The following is a 27,633-nucleotide window of genomic DNA, read 5'->3' on the forward strand; positions in this document are numbered from 1 at the left end:
GCCATGCTGGACGGATGAACTTGACTACACAAGCCAGAATACAGCATGAGCTTAGTATGTCAACTTGGTATGAACTTTGAACTCTTATTCACTAAAGAAGTGATACATCCTAGACGTTGAGTTATCAGCAGCAGCTGTAAACGTGCGTGGCCTAGGAAAGGACGGACGGACAATCTTCAGAACGACAGTTCTACCACAAGACGACAGACTACAACGTATCCGCCCAGAAATATTCTTCAAAGGACAAGGGAGATTTCTGCTGGGCAACCCAGCCTTCCATCTTCGGCCAATCTATCGAAGCGCAGCTCAGAGAAAATATATTTCTTGCATTTTCCTTTTCTGAATGGGCGGTTATTTAGAATGCATAAGATTCTGTATTTACGATAGCATAGCTTCATAAGGTCTGATAGAAACCCAATCCTTTTGTTCCTCAGTCTTCCCGTGCTTTCATTCAAACCCAACCCCCTTTCTTTGTGTAACCATCCGTCAAATCGGTTCCGTCCGCTAGGGACGTTTTCTTGTATTAATTAGTAATCAATGTATGATCCAGCCTGTGTATATGTAATTATGTGTGATTATTTAGGTATTTAGTAAATAAATAATTAAACCAAATTTTGTATTGCTGATTCAACTTGTTAACCAGGGTTCGTGAAGATAACCAATAATTTTACGACGTTCAGATGAGACTGAATAAGGTGACGATTAATAATTGACTGCTGTTGATATAAAAGATTACCAGGTCTTTAAGAGTTTATTCGGAAGACAACAGCTCTATAAACATTCTTCCGTGGTGCCCCGACTTCCTAGTTAATACATTTACATGATTAGTTTAATCAGGTAATATTAATTACAGAGAATTGATTTTATAAAATAACATGTCATATCATTTAATCCATAGTAAAGACACAACAGTACATACATAAATATTACACATGTACTTATTATATTTAACCTTTATTTTGACAGGGAGTAAAGGTCTCTTTTACAGAGGAGCCCTGTAATTACAATTATATATTGAGTGTTATATGAGTGAGTGTGTGTGTACTCTACTGTACCTCGTCTCGGTTTCCCTCGTTGATGCCGGCCTCCTTGGCTCTGGGCCGTGTGGCAGCCAGGACCTGCTCCAGATCATCCTTCTCAAACAGGTTGGGCACCTCTCCACTGTTCAACATGTTGTTAATGTCCTCTAGGAACTCCTCCACCACGATCTGATGAACAATAATACACACATGTAATGGAGGGGGGTGGAAACGTGCCTGAGAACTGAAGACTGAAGCTATAGCTTCCAGGGCTAATGCCTCGGCTTCTGCTCAGCGGGGTAATGAGGTGATGAGTCACAGAGGTGGCATGGTTTGGCAAGCAGATGGTCACAGATAAACACTGGCCATAGCTACTTCATTAGCTGTCAAGTACAGTCTTTATGGAGGAACCTGCTATCTACCCATCACATAGCCTCCATAAATACTACTGTCTGGTACAGTCTTTATGGAGGAACCTGCTATCTACCCATCACATAGTCTCCATAAATACTACTGTCTGGTACAGTCTTTATGGAGGAACCTGCTATCTACCCATCACATAGTCTCCATAAATACTACTGTCTGGTACAGTCTTTATGGAGGAACCTGCTATCTACCCATCACATAGTCTCCATAAATACTACTGTCTGGTACAGTCTTTATGGAGGAACCTGCTATCTACCCATCACATAGCCTCCATAAATACTACTGTCTGGTACAGTCTTTATGGAGGAACCTGCTATCTACCCATCACATAGCCTCCATAAATACTACTGTCTGGTACAGTCTTTATGGAGGAACCTGCTATCTACCCATCACATAGTCTCCATAAATACTACTGTCTGGTACAGTCTTTATGGAGGAACCTGCTATCTACCCATCACATAGTCTCCATAAATACTACTGTCTGGTACAGTCTTTATGGAGGAACCTGCTATCTACCCATCACATAGTCTCCATAAATACTACTGTCTGGTACAGTCTTTATGGAGGAACCTGCTATCTACCCATCACATAGTCTCCATAAATACTACTGTCTGGTACAGTCTTTATGGAGGAACCTGCTATCTACCCATCACATAGCCTCCATAAATACTACTGTCTGGTACAGTCTTTATGGAGGAACCTGCTATCTACCCATCACATAGTCTCCATAAATACTACTGTCTGGTACAGTCTTTATGGAGGAACCTGCTATCTACCCATCACATAGTCTCCATAAATACTACTGTCTGGTACAGTCTTTATGGAGGAACCTGCTATCTACCCATCACATAGCCTCCATAAATACTACTGTCTGGTACAGTCTTTATGGAGGAACCTGCTATCTACCCATCACATAGTCTCCATAAATACTACTGTCTGGTACAGTCTTTATGGAGGAACCTGCTATCTACCCATCACATAGTCTCCATAAATACTACTGTCTGGTACAGTCTTTATGGAGGAACCTGCTATCTACCCATCACATAGCCTCCATAAATACTACTGTCTGGTACAGTCTTTATGGAGGAACCTGCTATCTACCCATCACATAGTCTCCATAAATACTACTGTCTGGTACAGTCTTTATGGAGGAACCTGCTATCTACCCATCACATAGTCTCCATAAATACTACTGTCTGGTACAGTCTTTATGGAGGAACCTGCTATCTACCCATCACATAGTCTCCATGCACACCCCCCTCCTCTCCCCCCTCCTCCCCTCCCCTACCTGTGTGTCAGTGAAGAGGAACACCATGTCCTTGCCCTCCACCCCAGCCATCTTGAACAGTCGTCTCAGGTCTTCATGGAAGCTGTCGTAGTTGTATCCTCGGCTCAGTTCTATCTGGAAGCAGCGCATGCCGCACATGTGGGCCGCCAGCCGCGTCAGTGACTGTTTCCCCGTGCCCCCCACGCCCACCAATAGGGCGTTACCGCGCTCCTGGCGGATCATACGCGCTATCCTATAGGAACAGAAGGGCGGGGTTAGGAAGTAAGCAAAATAACAAATTGAAGCATTACAAAAACACATGAAACAAAAACGAACTCTTTATGGGGCTCTGGACAAAATAAGTTCACTAAATAGGGAATAGGGTGTCGTTAAGGATGCTAATCAGTTCACTAAATAGGGAATAGGGTGTTGTTAAGGATGCTAATCAGTTCACTAAATAGGGAATAGGGTGTTGTTAAGGATGCTAATCAGTTCACTAAATAGGGAATAGGGTGTCGTTAAGGATTCTAATCAGTTCACTAAATAGGGAATAGGGTGTCGTTAAGGATTCTAATCAGTTCACTAAATAGGGAATAGGGTGTCGTTAAGGATTCTAATCAGTTCACTAAATAGGGAATAGGGTGTTGTTAAGGATTCTAATCAGTTCACTAAATAGGGAATAGGGTGTCGTTAAGGATTCTAATCAGTTCACTAAATAGGGAATAGGGTGTTGTTAAGGATTCTAATCAGTTCACTAAATGGGGAATAGGGTGTTGTTAAGGATTCTAATCAGTTCACTAAATAGGGAATAGGGTGTTATTAAGTATTCTAATCAGTTCACTAAATAGGGAATAGGGTGTTGTTAAGGATTCTAATCAGTTCACTAAATAGGGAATAGGGTGTTATTAAGGATTCTAATCAGTTCACTAAATAGGGAATAGGGTGTTGTTAAGGATTCTAATCAGTTCACTAAATAGGGAATAGGGTGTCGATAAGGATTCTAATCAGTTCACTAAATAGGGAATAGGGTGTTGTTAAGGATTCTAATCAGTTCACTAAATAGGGAATAGGGTGTTGTTAAGGATTCTAATCAGTTCACTAAATAGGGAATAGGGTGTTGTTAAGGATTCTAATCAGTTCACTAAATAGGGAATAGGGTGTTATTAAGTATTCTAATCAGTTCACTAAATAGGGAATAGGGTGTTGTTAAGGATTCTAATCAGTTCACTAAATAGGGAATAGGGTGTTATTAAGGATTCTAATCAGTTCACTAAATAGGGAATAGGGTGTTGTTAAGGATTCTAATCAGTTCACTAAATAGGGAATAGGGTGTCGATAAGGATTCTAATCAGTTCACTAAATAGGGAATAGGGTGTTGTTAAGGATTCTAATCAGTTCACTAAATAGGGAATAGGGTGTCATTAAGGATTCTAATCAGTTCACTAAATAGGGAATAGGGTGTTGTTAAGGATTCTAATCAGTTCACTAAATAGGGAATAGGGTGTTGTTAAGGATTCTAATCAGTTCACTAAATAGGGAATAGGGTGTCGTTAAGGATTCTAATCAGTTCACTAAATAGGGAATAGGGTGTTGTTAAGGATTCTAATCAGTTCACTAAATAGGGAATAGGGTGTTGTTAAGGATTCTAATCAGTTCACTAAATAGGGAATAGGGTGTCATTAAGGATTCTAATCAGTTCACTAAATAGGGAATAGGGTGTTGTTAACCTGTTGGGTCTAGGGGGCAGCATTTGCACGTCTGGATAAAAAAAATGTACCCGATTTAATCTGGTTACTAATCCTACCCAGTAACTAGAATATGCATATACTTATTATATATGGATAGAAAACACTCTAAAGTTTCCAAAACTGTTTGAATGGTGTCTGTGAGTATAACAGAACTCATTTGGCAGGCAAAACCCTGAGACATTTTCTGACAGGAAGTGGATACCTGATGTGTTGTATTGATTTTAAACCTATCCCATTGAAAAACACAGGGGTTTAGGAATATTTTGGCACTTCCTATTGCTTCCACTAGATGTCACCAGCCTTTACAAAGTGTTTTGAGTCTTCTGGAGGGAGATCTGACCGAACAAGAGCCATGGAACGGTGATGTCCCATTAGACACCTGGCGCGCTACTTCATGTTGGGTACCCTCGTTCCAATACGTTATAAAAGGCTATGCATTCGTCCACCTTGAATATTATTCATGTTCTGGTTAAAAAAGGCCCTAATGATTTATGCTATACAACGTTTGACATGTTTGAACGAACGGAAATATATTTTTTCCCCTCGTTCATGACGAGAAGTCCGGCTGGCTTACATCATGTGCTAACGAGACGGAGATTTTTGGACATAAATGATGAGCTTTTTTGAACAAAACTACATTCGTTATGGACCTGTGATACCTGGAAGTGACATCTGATGAAGAGAATCAAAGGTAATGGATTATTTACATAGTATTTTCGATTTTAGATCTCCCCAACATGACGTCTAGTCTGTATCGCAACGCGTATTTTTCTGGGCACAGTGCTCAGATTATTGCAAAGTGTGATTTCCCAGTAAGGTTATTTTTAAATCTGGCAAGTTGATTGCGTTCAAAAGATGTAAATCTATAATTCTTTAAATGACAATATAATATTTTACCAATGTTTTCTAATTTTAATTATTTAATTTGTGACGCTGACTTGACTGCCGGTTATTGGAGGGAAACGATTTCCTCAACATCAATGCCATAGTAAAACGCTGTTTTTGTATATAAATATGAACTTGATAGAACTAAAAATGCATGCATTGTCTAACATAATGTCCTAGGAGTGTCATCTGATGGAGATTGTAAAAGGTTAGTGTATCATTTTAGCTGGTTTTATGGTTTTGGTGACCCTGTCTTTGACTTGACAAAACATTACACACAACTCTTGTAAATGTACTGTCCTAACATACTCTAAATTTATGCTTTCGCCGTAAAACCTTTTTGAAATCGTAAAACGTGGTTAGATTAAGGAGATGTTTATCTTTCAAATGGTGTAACATAGTTGTATTTTTGAAAAATTTGAATTTTGACATTTATTTGGATTCAAATTTGCCGCTCTTGAAATGCACCTGCTGTTGATGGAGTGCACCACAGGTGGCACGCTAGCGTCCCACCTAGCCCCAAGAGGTTAAGGATTCTAATCAGTTCACTAAATAGGGAATAGGGTGTCGTTAAGGATTCTAATCAGTTCACTAAATAGGGAATAGGGTGTTGTTAAGGATTCTAATCAGTTCACTAAATAGGGAATAGGGTGCGATTTAGGCCAAAACGTCTGTACACTATATAGGGAATAGGGTGCGATTTCGAATGCATTCACTGCACTAATTAGGGAATAGGGCTCCGTTTCCGATCGTAAAACCACCTGGAGACGTGTTCTACAGCGTCCTGGAAGAACACTAGCTTGGTCTCCTTGGAGAAGGTCATGTTGTAGTCATCCAGGTAATCCTGGAGCACAGCCCTGATCTTATCTGGCTCTGTTAGGTCCTCATACAGACGGTCTGCCTTCTCTGCACCCACCTAGAGGAGAGGAGAGAGAGGAATGAGGAGGAAGGGAGGCAGGGACAGGAGGAGGGAGAGATGGAGAGGGGGGGACAGGAAGGGTTGCGAGATAGATAGATGGATGCCGTAAATGTTAAGCGCTTTGAGCACCTGGGAAATTGATTGGATTTATAGGCTTATAGCACATTTTACCTTGATGAAATCTCCAAATATGATGGGTTTGGTCACAAAGTAATTGGGTTCTAAATTGAAGCCAAAATATTTGCCTGAAAGAAGAAGAACGGAAATATATTTAAAGAGTTGCTATTCATAGCTCAACAATTGTGGGACGTTTTAGATAAGGACATTGAAATGGCTTTCAAACTTAATATGTCAAAACACTGCTTAGTGAGAGGCAAAACTCTGAAAGTTCAAACTAGCCGTCTAGGTTCTATTGAACTCTGTGTTATGTTCTTACTGGCCAACTATGTCTAGGTTATATTACACTCTGTGTTATGTTCTTACTGGCCGTCTAGGTTCTATTAAACTCTGTGTTATGTTCTTACTAACTGTCTAGGTTCTATTACAGTCTGTGTTATGTTCTTACTGACTGTCTAGGTTCTATTAAACTCTGTGTTATGTTCTTACTGGCTGTCTAGGTTCTATTAAACTCTGTGTTATGTTCTTACTGACTTTCTAGGTTCTATTAAACTCTGTATTATGTTCTTACTGACTGTCTAGGTTCTATTACACTCTGTGTTATGTTCTTACTGGCTGTCTAGGTTCTATTACACTCTGTGTTATGTTCTTACTGGCTGTCTAGGTTCTATTACACTCTGTGTTATGTTCTTACTGGCTGTCTAGGTTCTATTAAACTCTGTATTATGTTCTTACTGACTGTCTAGGTTCTATTACACTCTGTGTTATGTTCTTACTGACTGTCTAGGTTCTATTAAACTCTGTGTTATGTTCTTACTGGCTGTCTAGGTTCTATTACACTCTGTGTTATGTTCTTACTGGCTGTCTAGGTTCTATTAAACTCTGTGTTATGTTCTTACTGGCTGTCTAGGTTCTATTAAACTCTGTATTATGTTCTTACTGACTGTCTAGGTTCTATTAAACTCTGTGTTATGTTCTTACTGACTGTCTAGGTTCTATTAAACTCTGTGTTATGTTCTTACTGGCCATCTCAGAGACGATGGTGTTGAAGTAGGTTTTGTCTTCGTTGTTGATGAGGCGGTCGTGGAACACTCTCTGACACTCATGACAGAACAGACGGAATATCCCAGTCTGATCTCTCACCGTGCCTGGCTCACACTGCAACATACCTGGAGGACAGACAGACAGACAGAGGGAGGGAGAGAGAGAATGAGAGAGAGAGGTGAAGGGAGGGAGAGAGGGAGGGAGGAGGGAGAGAGGAGGAGGGAGGGAGGAGGGGGACGAGAGGGAGCGGGGGAGGGAGGAAGGTAAAGAGGCAGGGAGGGAGAGAGAGAACGAGAGAGGGAGGTGGAGGGAGAGAGAGATGGAGGGAGGGAGGAGGGGGGAGAGGGAGTGGGGGAGGGGAGAAGGTGAAGGGAAGAGAGAGGTAAAGAGGCAGGGAGGGAGAGGGAGAGAGAATGAGAGAGGGAGGTGAAGGGAGGGAGGGAAGATGGATTTAACATGACCAGAGAATAATAAAACATGATTCAACGTGGTGGTTCTCACCCTGCAACCTTAACACATTAAGAAGTAAAGAAAACTCTAATATCTGCTGTTGACACATCCCTGTTGTTATCAATGTTATCTAATACAATGCTAGGGATGCTTTAGGATATATGATGGGTCTGACACACCAGAGGATCCATGTTCAAGTCTGGTTAGAAAGTTGAGGGCATTAATGTGACCACGCTCGCCCTCAGCAAGAATGGGGGCTGGGTTGGCCTTATTCGTCCTGGGTAAGTATTAATGCTGGTGTGTGTATGTGAGTGTATGTGTGTGTGTTTACGCTTGCTGGTGTGTGTGTGAGTGTGAGTGTGTGTGTGAGTGTGTGTGTGTGTGTGTGTGTGTGTGTGAGTGTGTGTGTGTGTGTGTGAGTGTGAGTGTGAGTGTGAGTGTGTGTGTGTGTGTGTGTGTGTGTGTGTGTGTGTGTGTGTGTGTGTGTGTGTGTGTGTGTGAGTGTGTGTGTGTGTGTGAGTGTGAGTGTGTGTGTGTGTGTGTGTGTGTGTGTGTGTGTGAGTGTGTGTGTGTGAGTGTGTTCTGCATGGTGACTCCCTAGCGGGGGTCAGGGAGCAGTAGTCACTTTAGTTCAGGCCTCTCTGCTCTGATGATGGTTGTGAGGCTGCTGGGTAGAGGACTGTACTGTCTCTGTCTGGACTTCAGGCTACAACCAAGAGCATCTCAGTCCATGAGCTACTTTAATAACTTACAAGTGAATAAGCAAAGACAAACTTTCTCACCCTGGACACACTTGGAGAGGTCCCTGAGGTTGAAGACGTAGTGTGTGTGTGTGTGTGTGTGTGTGTGTGTGTGTGTGTGTGTGTGTGTGTGTGTGTGTGTGTGTGTGTGTGTGTGTGTGTGTGTGTGTGTGTGTGTCTCACCCTGGACACACTTGGAGAGGTCCCTGAGGTTGAAGACGTAGTGTGTGTGTGTGTGTGTGTGTGTGTGTGTGTGTGTGTGTGTGTGTGTGTGTGTGTGTGTGTGTGTGTATGTGTGTGTGTGTGTGTGTGTGTGTGTGTGTGTGTCTCTCACCCTGGACACACTTGGAGAGGTCCCTGAGGTTGAAGACATAGTGGGACTTGGCTGGTGTAGGCAGGAGGTCTACAGACATGCGGTGGTAGATCTCTACAGCTGCGTCTACGATGCTGCCTGCTGAAGACCTCACCGCCTGGGGGAACTCACTGAGGAAACCACTGAGGATGGCCTGGAGGGGGAGAGACAGTTTCAACAGAGAGAGTTAAGCGTACGTGTGCTTGAATATGCCCTTGAGGAGAGAGGGCAGGCTCAAGAGACACACGTGATTGTGTGTGTGTGTGTGTGTGTGTGTGTGTGTGTGTGTGTGTGTGTGTGTGTGTGTGTGTGTGTGTGTGTGTGTGTGGTCTTGTTCTTCTGAATACACTAAAAGTCCCCACAAGGATAGTAAAACAAGGCAAATTCTCCCTGGTGGGGACATTTCCCACATCCCATGAGGACAAAGGCTATTTTAAGCTTAGGGGTTAGGTTTAGGGTTAGAATTAGGGTTAGGGTAAGGCGTTAGTGGTTAGGTTTAGGAGTTAGGTGTAGGATTTGGGTTAAGGTTTAGGGGTTAAGGAAAATAGGATTTTGAATGGAAATCAATTATAGGTCCCAACGAGGATAGAAAAACAAGTGTGACGATAGTTGATCTGTAATTAAACTACCACAGCTTGTTAAGGGGCTGTGAGGAACAGGACATGAGGAGAGAAGAGACAAGAGGGTTTGGAGACAGGAGGTTAAAGGTCATATTAGGGCTAGGAACTGAGGTTGGAGGTTAAGTCTTGACCTTGAAGATCTGTTTGAGACTGTGTTCTTAGGGCAGGGTTTAGATGTAGGAGGTCAGGGGTCACCCACATTGAAGATCTGTTTGAGACTGTGTTCTTAGGGCAGGGTTTAGATGTAGGAGGTCAGGGGTCACCCACATTGAAGATCTGTTTGAGACTGTGTTCTTAGGGCAGGGTTTAGATGTAGGAGGTCAGGGGTCACCCACATTGAAGATCTGTTTGAGACTGTGTTCTTAGGGCAGGGTTTAGATGTAGGAGGTCAGGGGTTACCCACATTGAAGATCTGTTTGAGACTGTGTTCTTAGGGCAGGGTTTAGATGTAGGAGGTCAGGGGTCACCCACATTGAAGATCTGTTTGAGACTGTGTTCTTAGGGCAGGGTTTAGATGTAGGAGGTCAGGGGTTACCCACATTGAAGATCTGTTTGAGACTGTGTTCTTAGGGCAGGGTTTAGATGTAGGAGGTCAGGGGTCACCCACATTGAAGATCTGTTTGAGACTGTGTTCTTAGGGCAGGGTTTAGATGTAGGAGGTCAGGGGTCACCCACATTGAAGATCTGTTTGAGACTGTGTTCTTAGGGCAGGGTTTAGATGTAGGAGGTCAGGGGTTACCCACATTGAAGATCTGTTTGAGGCTGTGTTCGGAGGGAGTGGGCAGACACAGCATGCTGAAGTGGCGGATGAAACGAGGGGTCACCGGGTTACGGCCCCCTCCTGGCGGAGCGCAGGCCGCCGCGATCGTCATGTCCTGCAGAGAGAAAGAGAATGAGAGAGAAGAGGGGAGGAACGGAGGAGAGGGGGGTCGAAAGGAAGATTTGGCACAGAAAGAAGATTTCCTACCAACACATTTTCATATGTATTTAAACCCTCATATTTTCATATGTATTTAAAGCCTCATATTTTTCATTGATTTAGTCTTCTATCAATATTACATTTGACATTTAGTTTGAAGAACATCCACCCGGGTCAGAATTTTTAGCTGAGTTAAACTTCAGAGTGAAACCCTGTTTGGATTAGAAAATATTGACATGCCCTTGGTTCTGTATTCCCTGTGTGTGTGTGTGTGTGTGTGTGTGTGTGTGTGTGTGTGTGTGTGTGTGTGTGTGTGTGTGTGTGTGTGTGTGTGTGTGTGTGTGTGTGTGTGTGTGTGTGTCTGCATATGACCTTGTGTGACTACTCTGGTTGCTGTCTTGACATGGTTGTCTGTTGTCTGTCTGCATGTGGTGGAAACACATTTACACCCAGTACACGTTCAGATCTCAACAAGCAGAATAACTGATTTTCTGAAAGATTCACTTGCACACCCCCACACATCCACCCACACACACACCCCCACACATCCACCCACACACACACCCCCACACATCCACCCACACACACACCCCCACACATCCACCCACACACACACCCCAACACATCCACCCACACACACACCCCCACACATCCACCCACACACACACCCCCACACATCCACCCACACACACACCCCCACACATCCACCCACACACACACCCCCACACATCCACCCACACACACACCCCCACACATCCACCCACACACACACCCCCACACATCCACCCACACACACACCCCCACACATCCACCCACACACACACCCCCACACATCCACCCACACACACACCCCCACACATCCACCCACACACACACCCCCACACACACACCCCCACACATCCACCCACACACACACCCCCACACATCCACCCACACACACACCCCCACACATCCACCCACACACACACCCCCACACATCCACCCACACACACACCCCCACACATCCACCCACACACACACCCCCACACACACACCCCCACACATCCACCCACACACACAGCCCCACTGATCCACCCACCGCCACTGATCCATCCACCCCCACTCCCACACATCCACCCACCCCCACACATCCACCCACCCCCACACTTCCACCCACACACACCCACCCACCCATCCACCCACACACACACACACACACCCACCCACCCCCACACATCCACCCACAACCACTGATCCACCCACTCCCACACATCCCCACCCCCACACATCCACACACCCCCACTGATCCACCCACTCCCACACATCCACCCAACCCCACACATCCACCCACACACACATCCACCCACCCCCACACATCCACCCACACACACATCCACCCACCCCCACACATCCACCCACACACACACCCACCCACCCCCACACATCCACCCACCCCCACACATCCACCCCCAACCACTGATCCACCCACCCCCACACATCCACCCACAACCACTGATCCACCCACCCCCAGACATCCACCCACCCCCACACATCCACCCACCCCCACACATCCACCCACCCTCACACATCCACCCACCCTCACACATCCACCCACCCCCACACATCCACCCACCCCCACACATCCACCCACCCCCACACATCCACCCACCCCCACACACACACCCACAACCACTGATCCACCCACCCCCACACATCCACCCACAACCACTGATCCACCCACCCCCACACATCCACCCACAACCACTGATCCATCCACCCCCACACATCCACCCACCCCCACACACACACCCACAACCACTGATCCACCCACCCACCCCCACACATCCACCCACCCCCACACATCCACCGACCCTCACACATCCACCCACCCCCACACATCCACCCACCCTCACACATCCACCCACCCCCACACATCCACCCACCCCCACACATCCACCCACCCCCTCACATCCACCCACCCCCACACATCCACCCACCCTCACACATCCACCCACCCCCACACATCCACCCACCCCCACACATCCACCCACCCCCTCACATCCACCCACCCCCACACATCCACCCACCCTCACACATCCACCGACCCTCACACATCTACCCACCCCCTCACATCCACCCACCCCCACACATCCACCCACCCCCTCACAGATTAATTGGTCCCTAATACGTACAAATAGACCCTTTTAATGTGTGCTATTGGAAACAAATGACTGTGTGCTGACCATTCACAACAGTAACAAAGGACTAAAACAAACACATTGTACTGTAGCAGAATAATGGACCCTATCAGCTCCTGGACATGAGCCTCCAATCTACTATAGACCTCAGACCATCCCTCTGTCTGAATACTGAACAAGTCAAAGTATTCACTGACCAGCTCCTGGACATGAGCCTCCAATCTACTATAGACCTCAGACCATCCCTCTGTCTGAATACTGAACAAGTCAAAGTATTCACTGACCAGCTCCTGGACATGAGCCTCCAATCTACTATAGACCTCAGACCATCCCTCTGTCTGAATACTGAACAAGTCAAAGTATTCACTGACCAGCTCCTGGACATGAGCCTCCAATCTACTATAGACCTCAGACCATCCCTCTGTCTGAATACTGAACAAGTCAAAGTATTCACTGACCAGCTCCTGGACATGAGCCTCCAATCTACTATAGACCTCAGACCATCCCTCTGTCTGAATACTGAACAAGTCAAAGTATTCACTGACCACAAACAAAAAGTCACTTCATTTTCTCAGACTAAAACCCCAGACTGGAGCAGAATAGACTAAATGTTTCACCTAATATCCTCTAGCCCAGACAAGATGAGACTGTCTACATATTAAACAACATTGTGTGTGTGTGTGTGTGTACCTGGATCTCCTTCCAGAAGAACTTCTCTCGGTCGTAGAAGCCGTGGAAGTCCTGGAACTGTCTGAGCAGTTCTATTGGAGGCTGGGAGCCGTAGGTGTCCAACTTAGGCATGTTCAGATCATCCACAAAGATCACTATCTTTCTGTTACCAGGAGCACCTGACATGAAGAGGAGGGAGGGAGGTATGGAGGCCATTAATAACACTTAGCGAAGTAGGCCTATCAGTTCATGTTACCAGGGTGATCTGTGATATTGTCTGGGTGATGTATAACCACCATGTCGTGCTAGGATGCCAACAACATATGGGCCCAGGACCGTGTTGGGGAAACCCTGTTCTCACACCTCTCCAATATCATTCCTGTGTCTCTTTCCTCTTCTGTCTCTCAATCTCTCTCTCTCTCTCTCGCTCAGAATGTATTGCTAGTTACTGTATCTCTATCCCAATATTCCTCTCTCTCTCTCTCTCTCTCAGAATGTATTGCTAGTTACTGTATCTCTATCCCAATATTCCTCTCTCTCTCTCTCTCTCTCTCTCAGAATGTATTGCTAGTTACTGTATCTCTATCCCAATATTCCTCTCTCTCTCTCTCAGAATGTAATGCTAGTTACTGTATCTCTATCCCAATATTCCTCTCTCTCTCTCTCAGAATGTATTGCTAGTTACTGTATCTCTATCCCAATATTCCTCTCTCTCTCAGAATGTATTTCTAGTTAATGTATCTCTATCCCAATATTCCTCTCTCTCTCAGAATGTATTGCTAGTTAAAGTATCTCTATCCCAATATTCCTCTCTCTCTCTCTCTGAGAATGTATTGTAAGTTACTGTATCTCTATCCCAATATTCCTCTCTCTCTCATCCAGAATGTATTGCTAGTTACTGTATCTCTATCCCAATATTCCTCTCTCTCTCGCTCAGAATGTATTGCTAGTTACTGTATCTCTATCCCAATATTCCTCTCTCTCTCTCATCCAGAATGTATTGCTAGTTACTGTATCTCTATCCCAATATTCCTCTCTCTCTCTCATCCAGAATGTATTGCTAGTTACTGTATCTCTATCCCAATATTCCTCTCTCTCTCGCTCAGAATGTATTGCTAGTTACTGTATCTCTATCCCAATATTCCTCTCTCTCTCTCACCCAGAATGTATTGCTAGATACTATATCTCTATCCCAATATTCCTCTCTCTCTCTCACCCAGAATGTATTGCTAGTTACTGTATCTCTATCCCAATATTCCTCTCCCTCTCTCATCCAGAATGTATTGCTAGTTACTGTATCTCTATCCCAATATTCCTCCCTCTCTCATCCAGAATGTATTGCTAGTTACTGTATCTCTATCCCAATATTCCTCTCTCTCTCTCATCCAGAATGTATTGCTAGTTACTGTATCTCTATCCCAATATTCCTCTCTCTCTCATCCAGAATGTATTGCTAGTTACTGTATCTCTATCCCAATATTCCTCTCTCTCTCTGAGAATGTATTGCTAGTTACTGTATCTCTATCCCAATATTCCTCTCTCTCTCATCCAGAATGTATTGCTAGTTACTGTATCTCTATCCCAATATTCCTCTCTCTCTCTGAGAATGTATTGCTAGTTACTGTATCTCTATCCCAACATTCCTCTCTCTCTCATCCAGAATGTATTGCTAGTTACTGTATCTCTATCCCAATATTCCTCTCTCTCTCTCATCCAGAATGTATTGCTAGTTACTGTATCTCTATCCCAATATTCCTCTCTCTCTCATCCAGAATGTATTGCTAGTTACTGTATCTCTATCCCAATATTCCTCTCTCGCTCACCCAGAATGTTCTTCCTCTTCTTCTCCAGTTTGGACTCGATCATCTCCTGTGTTCTGGCCGAGGTGGTCTGGGCTGAGAAGTTGATATAGACGGGAACATAGCCTCCCTTCTCCTGGACACTGTTCAGAAGACCACGGGCCACCACAGACTGACACACACACAGAGAGACAAGAGAACCCCCTGAGGAAACACTTAGGAATGCATAGGGTTAACAGTGAGTGTTAGATTCATTCCATGATCAATGTGTATTTCTCCACAAGGTCCAGCTAATACAACTAGTAAGAGATGCCTCTGACAAGCAGTGGTGCAGGACAACAATATGGAATGTTGAAATATCAACATGTCAGAAGATATCGAAGGAACATTCTAGAGCAGTTTAGTTGTGTGTGTGTGTGTGTGTGTGTGTGTGTAAGCATACCTTTCCTACTCCGGTGATGCCGGTGAAGAGGACAGAGTGTCCTACAGACAGCAGTTTCTCCATCAGGTAGCCATAACGCACCGTGTCGGTGGTGGGAACCAACATCTCAAAGAAGGGCAGTTCCTTGTTGTACCTAAAGGAGGGGATGATCCTCTCCCACGGCTCCAGACGCTTGTGGTTGAAGTCCATGAACACACTCCACAGGTCCCCCGAGCTGGGCAGCTACACACACACACACACACACACCACACAATATAGACAAATACAGTATTTACTGTCCCTAAGTCATACAGATCTAACAGGGTTGATAGTGATAATGTTTAATATATTCTAACACTGGAAATGTCATGATGGAAGCAGGCAGACAAAGCCATGTCTGGATGTAACAGTTTGGTGGTCAGAACACCATTAAAGGGTGCAGGCCTGTGTGTCTCTATGTTAAGGTAACTGATGCCTGGAGAAGCCTGTGCTCTTAGTTGTTGACTGTGTTTTCACCGCCCTGCACATGTGTTCTGTTTCCCCCCTGCAGTGTGTGACAGTTTGTGTTCCGTTCCCCCCCTGCAGTGTGTGAGAGTTTGTGTGTTGTGTTTGTCCCCCTGGACTTGGTGTCCTGCTGTTCGAGGTGTGTGGGTGCATGTGGTTTGTTTACTGTCAGCGAGAGCCAACCTGGCACACATATCATTACAGACACACAGGGATATGAATGTGTACACAATGCCCCCTAACTCCACAGTAGACAGGAATATGAATGGGTACATACTGGCCCCTAACGCCACAGTAGACAGGAATATGAATGTGTCCATAATGGCCCCTAACTCCACAGTAGACAGGAATATGAATGGGTACATAATGGCCCCTAACTCCACAGTAGACAGGAATATGAATGTGTACATAATGGCCCCTAACTCCACAGTAGACAGGAATATGAATGTGTACATAATGGCCCCTAACTCCACAGTAGACAGGAATATGAATGGGTCCATAATGGCCCCTAACTCCACAGTAGACAGGAATATGAATGGGTACATAATGGCCCCTAACTCCACAGAAGACAGGAATATGAATGGGTCCATAATGGCTCCTAACTCCACAGTAGACAGGAATATGAATGGGTACATAATGGCCCCTAACTCCACAGAAGACAGGAGTATGAATGGGTACATAATGGCCACTAACTCCACAGTAGACAGGAATATGAATGGGTCCATAATGGCCCCTAACTCCACAGTAGACAGGAATATGAATGTGTACACAATGGCCCCTAACTCCACAGTAGACAGGAATATGAATGGGTACATAATGGCCCCTAACTCCACAGTGGACAGGAATATGAATGGGTACATAATGGCCCCTAACTCCACAGTAGACAGGAATATGAATGGGTCCATAATGGCCCCTAACTCCACAGTAGACAGGAATATGAATGGGTACATAATGGCCCCTAACTCCACAGTAGACAGGAATATGAATGTGTACATAATGGCCCCTAACTCCACAGTAGACAGGAATATGAATGGGTACATAATGGCCCCTAACTCCACAGTAGACAGAGCGACAGTCGCCTCAGGTTCTCTGAGCTGCACATTAGTTATCCCCAGAGACAGACTACACCAGCCTTGTGTTGGTGTCTGGGGGTGTGTGTGCATGCATGTTTAGATCCTCCAGGACAAATCATCTTTGTTAGTTTTGGACCGTAACACATTCAGCCTTCATCCTTTCTCTCTCACACTCTCTCACTCCACTAACAGGTAAATGATGCATATTCTACTCCTCCACAGACTCACTCAAGGAATACAACATTATATCCATCATTACACTGTTACAACCCAGCGGGCACTTCCAGAAGAGGAAAGTAGAGAGTTTCTATTGGATATCATTACTGTGATACCAACCAATGGCAACCATAGTCTCCATTGATGGCATGATGAAATACATTGAAAGTTCTCTGCAGATATATGAAATCTACTTCTCTTCCAGCCTCTTTCACCTGCTGTCCTTATTGCTGAGGGGACAGACAGAGGTGTTCCTACCGATACCTTTAGAGATGCTCATTTCAACATGTCCATATCCATCTACTAAAACGGCATGCCTTTACAGCACATGTTTTTGTTGCATATATCCAATTGATAAAAACAACTGAATACACTTACATGGTAGCAGTCTTCGTCAGATATTCATAATTGGTAGCAGTCTACATATTGAATTGATTGCACAGGTAAGGGCTCTATTTGATTTTAAACCCTTTCAGAGGACTTAAAGAGTGACTGAACGCACCGATTCAGCAAGTGTTTTTCTGTTGCTCATTAAGAAAAATGTCAGTCTTGGAGGTGTGGTTTGATGTGGCAGTTACTGATGTTTGTCCCCCATAGGACACCATAAGAACAAAGCCAGTATCACTTCCTAAAAAGAGTCAGAATGAATTTAAGATAACTCAAGAAATCTGTCATTAATTTTGACGTTTTTGGCAAGGAGCATTTAGTCATGCAAGTTTACATCTAGCTAAGGTGTTGGATGCAGTAGGATATTTATCAATACATCTAGCTAAGGTGTTAGGTGCAGTAGGATATTTATCAATACATCTAGCTAAGGTGTTTGATGCAGTAGGATATTTATCAATACATCTAGCTAAGGTGTTGGGTACAGTAGGATATTTATCAATACATCTAGCTAAGGTGTTGGGTGCAGTAGGATATTTATCAATACATCTAGCTAAGGTGTTTGATGCAGTAGGATATTTATCAATACAACTAGCTAAGGTGTTTGATGCAGTACTTCACAAGTTAAAAAAATGTGTGACGTGTTGTCTTGTGCAAACAAAGTCCGACGCGCTGTGCTACTGGGCAGGACTGTCTCAAAGCTGTTTATCCTGTGGTAGAGGGCAGCTGTTTATCCTGTGGTAGTGTGCAGCTGTTTATCCTGTGGTAGAGGGCAGCTGTTTATCCTGTGATAATGGGTAGCTGTTTATCCTGTGGTAGTGGGCAGCTGTTTATCCTGTGGTAGAGGGCAGCTGTTTATCCTGTGGTAGAGGGCAGCTGTTTATCCTGTGGTAGAGGGCAGCTGTTTATCCTGTGGTAGTCGGCAGCTGTTTATCCTGTGGTAGTGGGCAGCTGTTTATCCTGTGGTAGAGGGCAGCTGTTTATCCTGTGGTAGTGTGCAGCTGTTTATCCTGTGGTAGTGGGCAGCTGTTTATCCTGTGGTAGAGGGCAGCTGTTTATCCTGTGGTAGTGGGCAGCTGTTTATCCTGTGGCAGTGGGCAGCTGTTTATCCTGTGGTAGTGGGCAGCTGTTTATCCTGTGGTAGTGGTCAAGTGGCATTGTGGAAATCCAAATAAATGTTTTGACTAATGTCGATGTCACATATGCAGTTTTTAACGAGAGAAGTTGGTTCTCGAGTTCAGTTCGGCTTAAAGAGAAAATTCTAGCCAGGCAGAAAGGGTCTGGTCCTAGTTCTTGCCCATGGCGTTTCAGATAAGAAAATCTAACCTTAGAAGGAAACAGGACAGAATCCCCATTCCCCAGTTACACCTCTGTAGCATGCTAATACTAGCTAGCACCTGGCGACGAGTGTTGGCCTTCAGTAATATGTATGGCAGCCTGGGCAGGTTATGTGGGACCCTGGTAATAGATAAAGCTTTGAACAGGTCTGGAAATGCAGGGTCTTTTTAAATGCAGTCCTCTGATGGTATGGAATAGAAAACAGTATATAGTGTGTGTGTCTCTCCCCCTGTGTGTGTGATAAGCATGCTATGGTGTAGATGATGAATCTGACAATAATGATGATGATGATTATAATTCTGACTATAATGATGATGATTATAATTCTGACTATAATGATGATGATGATTATAATTCTGACTACAATGATAATGATGATTATAATTCGGACTATAATGATGATGATTATAATTCGGACTATAATGATGATGATTATAATTCGGACTATAATGATGATGATGATTATAATTCTGACTACAATGATAATGATGATTATAATTCTGACTATAATGATGATGATTATAATTCTGACTATAATGATGATGATGATTATAATTCTGACTATAATGATGATGATTATAATTCGGACTATAATGATGATGATTATAATTCTGACTATAATGATGATGATGATTATAATTCTGACTACAATGATAATGATGATTATAATTCTGACTATAATGATGACGATTATAATTCTGACTATAATGATGACGATTATAATTCTGACTATAATGATGACGATTATAATTCTGACTATAATGATGATGATTATAATTCTGACTATAATGATGATGATTATAATTCTGACTATAATGATGATGATTATAATTCTGACTATAATGATGATGATGATTATAATTCTGACTACAATGATAATGATGATTATAATTCTGACTATAATGATGACGATTATAATTCGGACTATAATGATGATGATTATAATTCTGACTATAATGAGGATGATGATTACAATTCGGACTATAATGACTATAATTCTGACTATAATGATGATTATAATTCTGGAATTTTCCAAGCTGTTTAAAGGCACAGTCAACTTAGTGTATGTAAACTTCTGACCCACTGGAATTGTGATACAGTGAATTATAAGGGAAATAATCTGTCTGCAAACAATTGTTGTAAAAATTACTTGGGTTGTGCAAAAAGTAGATGTCCTAACCGACTTGCCAAAACTATAGGTTGTTAACAAGAAATGTGTGGAGTGGTTGAAAAACGAGTGTTAATGACTCCAACCTAAGTGTATGTAAACTTCCCACTTCAAATGTAATTATTCTGACTATGATGATGATTATAATGATGATGATTTTGACTATAATGACGGTGATGAAGGCCCCACTAACCTTGGCGTCATTATTGTCTTCAAACTGTTGTCTGACGAAGCTGTCGAAGGCATCCCAGTGGCTGTCAGTCAGGTTACCCCCCACAGACCACAGGTAGCAAAACACAAACGTCTGACACAACACACTGTTCAGGTGCTTAGCTTCCTAGAACACACACACACACACAGACACACACAGCACACACACACACACACACACACACACACACACACACACACACACACACACACACACACACACACACACACACACACACACACAGATGGAGCTGTACTTAATAAGCGGTGGTCAATATACCATGGCTAAGGGCTGTTCTTAAGCACGACGCAACGTGGAGTGCCTGGATACAGCCCTTAGCCGTGGTATATTGGTCATATACCACAAACCCCCGAGGTGCCTTATTGCTATTATAAACTGGTTAACAAAGTAATTAAAGAAGTAAAAATAAATGTTTTGTCATACCCGTGGTATACGGTCTGATATACCCCGTCTGTCAGCCAATCAGATTTCAGGGCTAGAACAACCCAGTTTATAAATGTGTATAATGACTGGTTAATATGTGGTTGTGGTCATGCTGCGTTCTAGTAACATTTAGCCTACCATCTTGAGATCTGGTCTTCCGTCTCCCAGCAGCAGCGCCTCCAACAGGCAGCAGAGGGTAGTGACCTTACTGATGTCAACCTGGCCCATGGCCTGGACACAACGCTTCCACACAAACTGAAGACCCTTCTCCACGTACTGCTCAAACAACGCCAACAGGTACACACGCACCGCTTCAGGGAGCTGGGGGGGGAGAGTGGGAGGGAATGGAGGAGGTGGAAGGGAGAGGAGGATAGGGGGAGGGAGAGACAGCAACAGAGAGCGCAGAGAGAGTGAGAAGCAGGGCAATTTAAATGTATGATCAGGACATCAAGGAAAAAGAGGTAAAAGTTGGCTTTTGAATTAAGATAAAGATCCATGTCAAACAATCAATCGATAGAGAGTTATCAAGATAAATCATCTGTCAGCTATAACATCAGAAACCACAGCAGATAAAACCCATCTCTGACAACACTGTAGGTCTGTATCATCTGTCAGCTATAACATCAGAAACCACAGCAGATAAAACCCATCTGACAACACTGTAGGTCTGTATCATCTGTCAGCTATAACATCAGAAACCACAGCAGATAAAACCCATCTGACAACACTGTAGGTCTGTATCATCTGTCAGCTATAACATCAGAAACCACAGCAGATAAAACCCATCTGACAACACTGTAGGTCTGTATCATCTGTCAGCTATAACATCAGAAACCACAGCAGATAAAACCCATCTGACAACACTGTAGGTCTGTATCATCTGTCAGCTATAACATCAGAAACCACAGCAGATAAAACCCATCTGACAACACTGTAGGTCTGTATCATCTGTCAGCTATAACATCAGAAACCACAGCAGATAAAACCCATCTGACAACACTGTAGGTCTGTATCATCTGTCAGCTATAACATCAGAAACCACAGCAGATAAAACCCATCTGACAACACTGTAGGTCTGTATCATCTGTCAGCTATAACATCAGAAACCACAGCAGATAAAACCCATCTCTGACAACACTGTAGGTCTGTATCATCTGTCAGCTATAACATCAGAAACCACAGCAGATAAAACCCATCTCTGACAACACTGTAGGTCTGTATCATCTGTCAGCTATAACATCAGAAACCACAGCAGATAAAACCCATCTGACAACACTGTAGGTCTGTATCATCTGTCAGCTATAACATCAGAAACCACAGCAGATAAAACCCATCTGACAACACTGTAGGTCTGTATCATCTGTCAGCTATAACATCAGAAACCACAGCAGATAAAACCCATCTGACAACACTGTAGGTCTGTATCATCTGTCAGCTATAACATCAGAAACCACAGCAGATAAAACCCATCTCTGACAACACTGTAGGTCTGTATCATCTGTCAGCTATAACATCAGAAACCACAGCAGATAAAACCCATCTCTGACAACACTGTAGGTCTGTATCATCTGTCAGCTATAACATCAGAAACCACAGCAGATAAAACCCATCTGACAACACTGTAGGTCTGTATCATCTGTCAGCTATAACATCAGAAACCACAGCAGATAAAACCCATCTGACAACACTGTAGGTCTGTATCATCTGTCAGCTATAACATCAGAAACCACAGCAGATAAAACCCATCTGACAACACTGTAGGTCTGTATCATCTGTCAGCTATAACATCAGAAACCACAGCAGCAGTAGGAGGGAGGATATAAAACCATTTAAAGACACAGTTACCATAAAGACAGGGACAGTTCACAGGATCCTCTAATGATACAAGAGAGAATGTGTAAAGGTTAGAGGTGGCGGGTCACATGATGATCTTTGATGTGTTGTGGTGGTTGAAGTTTATGAGGGATCTGCTGACACTGACGGTAGGAGTACCATTCTAGCCATCTATATAGTTAGATACACCTCTGTCTTTGGTCTGAGACACGCAACATTCTCTGTGATCTTCACAGAACGATAACATGAGAATACAGATTTCCAATGGGAAACAGGCTTGACTGAGCCCATACAGCTACTTCCACCGAGGGGCGTTATGATTATGAAGACATGGTAGAAGTATATTCTGATGGTGTAGAGATGTGATCAGAGCAGGAAATCACCTTGTTAGTCAGGCCTGTGATCCAGGTCTGGATCATGTTAAGGAGAATGGTAAATCACCTTGTTAGTCAGACCAGTGATCCAGGTCTGGACCATGTTAAGGAGAATGGTAAATCACCTTGTTAGTCAGACCAGTGATCCAGGTCTGGACCATGTTAAGGAGAATGGTAAATCACCTTGTTAGTCAGACCAGTGATCCAGGTCTGGACCATGTTAAGGAGAATGGTAAATCACCTTGTTAGTCAGACCAGTGATCCAGGTCTGGACCATGTTAAGGAGAATGGTAAATCACCTTGTTAGTCAGACCAGTGATCCAGGTCTGGACCATGTTAAGGAGAATGGTAAATCACCTTGTTAGTCAGACCAGTGATCCAGGTCTGGACCATGTTAAGGAGAATGGTAAATCACCTTGTTAGTCAGACCAGTGATCCAGGTCTGGACCATGTTAAGGAGAATGGTAAATCACCTTGTTAGTCAGACCAGTGATCCAGGTCTGGACCATGTTAAGGAGAATGGTAAATCACCTTGTTAGTCAGACCAGTGATCCAGGTCTGGACCATGTTAAGGAGAATGGTAAATCACCTTGTTAGTCAGACCAGTGATCCAGGTCTGGACCATGTTAAGGAGAATGGTAAATCACCTTGTTAGTCAGACCAGTGATCCAGGTCTGGACCATGTTAAGGAGAATGGTAAATCACCTTGTTAGTCAGACCAGTGATCCAGGTCTGGACCATGTTAAGGAGAATGGTAAATCACCTTGTTAGTCAGACCAGTGATCCAGGTCTGGACCATGTTAAGGAGAATGGTAAATCACCTTGTTAGTCAGACCAGTGATCCAGGTCTGGACCATGTTAAGGAGAATGGTAAATCACCTTGTTAGTCAGACCAGTGATCCAGGTCTGGACCATGTTAAGGAGAATGGTAAATCACCTTGTTAGTCAGACCAGTGATCCAGGTCTGGACCATGTTAAGGAGAATGGTAAATCACCTTGTTAGTCAGACCAGTGATCCAGGTCTGGACCATGTTAAGGAGAATGGTAAATCACCTTGTTAGTCAGACCAGTGATCCAGGTCTGGACCATGTTAAGGAGAATGGTAAATCACCTTGTTAGTCAGACCAGTGATCCAGGTCTGGACCATGTTAAGGAGAATGGTAAATCACCTTGTTAGTCAGACCAGTGATCCAGGTCTGGACCATGTTAAGGAGAATGGTAAATCACCTTGTTAGTCAGACCAGTGATCCAGGTCTGGACCATGTTAAGGAGAATGGTAAATCACCTTGTTAGTCAGACCAGTGATCCAGGTCTGGACCATGTTAAGGAGAATGGTAAATCACCTTGTTAGTCAGACCAGTGATCCAGGTCTGGACCATGTTAAGGAGAATGGTAAATCACCTTGTTAGTCAGACCAGTGATCCAGGTCTGGACCATGTTAAGGAGAATGGTAAATCACCTTGTTAGTCAGACCAGTGATCCAGGTCTGGACCATGTTAAGGAGAATGGTAAATCACCTTGTTAGTCAGACCAGTGATCCAGGTCTGGACCATGTTAAGGAGAATGGTAAATCACCTTGTTAGTCAGACCAGTGATCCAGGTCTGGACCATGTTAAGGAGAATGGTAAATCACCTTGTTAGTCAGACCAGTGATCCAGGTCTGGACCATGTTAAGGAGAATGGTAAATCACCTTGTTAGTCAGACCAGTGATCCAGGTCTGGACCATGTTAAGGAGAATGGTAAATCACCTTGTTAGTCAGACCAGTGATCCAGGTCTGGACCATGTTAAGGAGAATGGTAAATCACCTTGTTAGTCAGACCAGTGATCCAGGTCTGGACCATGTTAAGGAGAATGGTAAATCACCTTGTTAGTCAGACCAGTGATCCAGGTCTGGACCATGTTAAGGAGAATGGTAAATCACCTTGTTAGTCAGACCAGTGATCCAGGTCTGGACCATGTTAAGGAGAATGGTAAATCACCTTGTTAGTCAGACCAGTGATCCAGGTCTGGACCATGTTAAGGAGAATGGTAAATCACCTTGTTAGTCAGACCAGTGATCCAGGTCTGGACCATGTTAAGGAGAATGGTAAATCACCTTGTTAGTCAGACCAGTGATCCAGGTCTGGACCATGTTAAGGAGAATGGTAAATCACCTTGTTAGTCAGACCAGTGATCCAGGTCTGGACCATGTTAAGGAGAATGGTAAATCACCTTGTTAGTCAGACCAGTGATCCAGGTCTGGACCATGTTAAGGAGAATGGTAAATCACCTTGTTAGTCAGACCAGTGATCCAGGTCTGGACCATGTTAAGGAGAATGGTAAATCACCTTGTTAGTCAGACCAGTGATCCAGGTCTGGACCATGTTAAGGAGAATGGTAAATCACCTTGTTAGTCAGACCAGTGATCCAGGTCTGGACCATGTTAAGGAGAATGGTAAATCACCTTGTTAGTCAGACCAGTGATCCAGGTCTGGACCATGTTAAGGAGAATGGTAAATCACCTTGTTAGTCAGACCAGTGATCCAGGTCTGGACCATGTTAAGGAGAATGGTAAATCACCTTGTTAGTCAGACCAGTGATCCAGGTCTGGACCATGTTAAGGAGAATGGTAAATCACCTTGTTAGTCAGACCAGTGATCCAGGTCTGGACCATGTTAAGGAGAATGGTAAATCACCTTGTTAGTCAGACCAGTGATCCAGGTCTGGACCATGTTAAGGAGAATGGTAAATCACCTTGTTAGTCAGACCAGTGATCCAGGTCTGGACCATGTTAAGGAGAATGGTAAATCACCTTGTTAGTCAGACCAGTGATCCAGGTCTGGACCATGTTAAGGAGAATGGTAAATCACCTTGTTAGTCAGACCAGTGATCCAGGTCTGGACCATGTTAAGGAGAATGGTAAATCACCTTGTTAGTCAGACCAGTGATCCAGGTCTGGACCATGTTAAGGAGAATGGTAAATCACCTTGTTAGTCAGACCAGTGATCCAGGTCTGGACATAGGGCATCCATTTGAGTTCGTTAGAGTCGATGTAGACCATCCCACAGCGACTCACTGTGGCTGGGGACGCCACCGATAAGTCCTGGACCTGAGACACACAACACAGAGGTTGCAGAGCGTTTACCAAGTTTGGATCTTTAACATGTCACTATTATCTGTTCATGTCAAAGAAGTCCATAGTGACTGTCCCACTTGTCATCAACACTAGAACGCAGTGAAGAGGGACCCCTAACCTATAACCCTTGACCCCTCTGACCTCAAACACCATGTGTATAGACGGGGTCAGTTTGATGCGTTCGCTGTTGGCCAGACACAGCATCTTGTTATCGTCCAGGACCGTGTTCATGTTCTCAATCCACAGCGCGTCCACCGGACCGTCCGACACGATCCACTTGTGGTCATCACTGGTGTCGTTGCAGGCCGCTCGCACGCTGAGCGCCATCAGGCCGTCACGCCACTCCAGGGTCAATATGTTCACCTGTAGGGGTCAGGGATTAAAGGTTAGGGGCTCATGTTATGCACTTTGTGACATATGTTTGTGTATATACATTGGTAAAAACCAATAGCAAGTGAGTGAGTAAACGAGCGAGCAAGAGAACGAAGGATACATTGATTGGACTAATTGGTACATTAATGAGTTGGATGGTTAACTGTTAACAAATCAACTGACTGTTTATGGATAGATTTATTTATAGACTGATTGAACAAATGTTGTATTCACTTTTATTTATTCAGGGCAGCCCAATTGAGACCAGGGTCTCATTCCCAATGGTGCCCTGAGTACAAACATTTTCTCACAAACAGGAAGAAAAATGTACATTACCAATAAAACATGACCATAGTTAACAACCTGCTTCCTGCTATTTAGGGAGAGGCCAGATCTACAGTATGTCTAAAAACAGAAGCCCACTTTAAATCTTAGCTTCTTAACTAGCTCATCCATATATTTTTTAAACATTAAGTCTTTGTCAATCGAAATGCACAGATATTTATAGGTGGGAACCCGATTGATGGGAGAACCATCCAATAAATATGTAGTCCATCTGAAACATTTTGGAGAGAATTAGTGAACAACATGCATTTAGTCTTGCCCACATTAAGTACCAGTTTTAAACCAACCAGGGCATTCTGTAAGGTAACAAGGTCAGATTGCAGCTCTAACATAGCCTGGTCAACAGTTGGGTCAATGGCATACATCACACTGTCGTCTGCATACAGATGAATATTACAAGTTAACAGATAGACCAATATTATTTACATAAATAGTAAAGAGAACAGGTCCCAGTACCGACCCCTGCGGTACACCTTTTGTAATATCCAGGAAACTAGACTTAACACCATCAGAAATCATGCATTGAGTCCTGTCTGACAGATAATTCTCAAACCATTTGCAAAAAGCCTGACCCAGACCTATTTCAGTCAGCCTTTGAATGAGAATGTGACGGTCAACAGTGTCAAAGGCCTTGGAAAGGTCTATAAACAAGGCAGCAGAATGATTTTTTATGATCCAAGCA

At 43.8% G+C, this 27,633-nt stretch overlaps 1 protein-coding gene across 2 annotated transcripts in view; it reads right to left on the minus strand.

Annotated features, from left to right (window-relative positions):
* The window catches only part of LOC106599229 (dynein axonemal heavy chain 6), a 206,915-nt gene that overhangs the window by 103,280 nt on the left and 76,002 nt on the right, over window positions 1-27,633 (minus strand). For both annotated transcript variants that reach the window (XM_082978583.1, XM_082978584.1), the window contains 14 exons: window positions 26,376-26,597; window positions 26,085-26,207; window positions 21,049-21,231; window positions 20,449-20,592; window positions 15,594-15,815; window positions 15,176-15,323; window positions 13,374-13,531; window positions 10,331-10,462; window positions 8,950-9,121; window positions 7,404-7,550; window positions 6,436-6,509; window positions 6,107-6,261; window positions 2,734-2,965; window positions 1,056-1,208 (listed from right to left, as the gene is read on the minus strand). In XM_082978583.1, the coding sequence (XP_082834709.1) occupies window positions 1,056-1,208; window positions 2,734-2,965; window positions 6,107-6,261; window positions 6,436-6,509; window positions 7,404-7,550; window positions 8,950-9,121; window positions 10,331-10,462; window positions 13,374-13,531; window positions 15,176-15,323; window positions 15,594-15,815; window positions 20,449-20,592; window positions 21,049-21,231; window positions 26,085-26,207; window positions 26,376-26,597 (2,265 nt within the window). The remainder of the gene's footprint in view (window positions 1-1,055; window positions 1,209-2,733; window positions 2,966-6,106; window positions 6,262-6,435; window positions 6,510-7,403; window positions 7,551-8,949; window positions 9,122-10,330; window positions 10,463-13,373; window positions 13,532-15,175; window positions 15,324-15,593; window positions 15,816-20,448; window positions 20,593-21,048; window positions 21,232-26,084; window positions 26,208-26,375; window positions 26,598-27,633) is intronic.

Source organism: Salmo salar, chromosome 08, assembly GCF_965601325.2.
Source record: "Salmo salar chromosome 08, fSalSal1, whole genome shotgun sequence".
NCBI classification, from domain to species: Eukaryota; Metazoa; Chordata; class Actinopteri; order Salmoniformes; family Salmonidae; genus Salmo; species Salmo salar.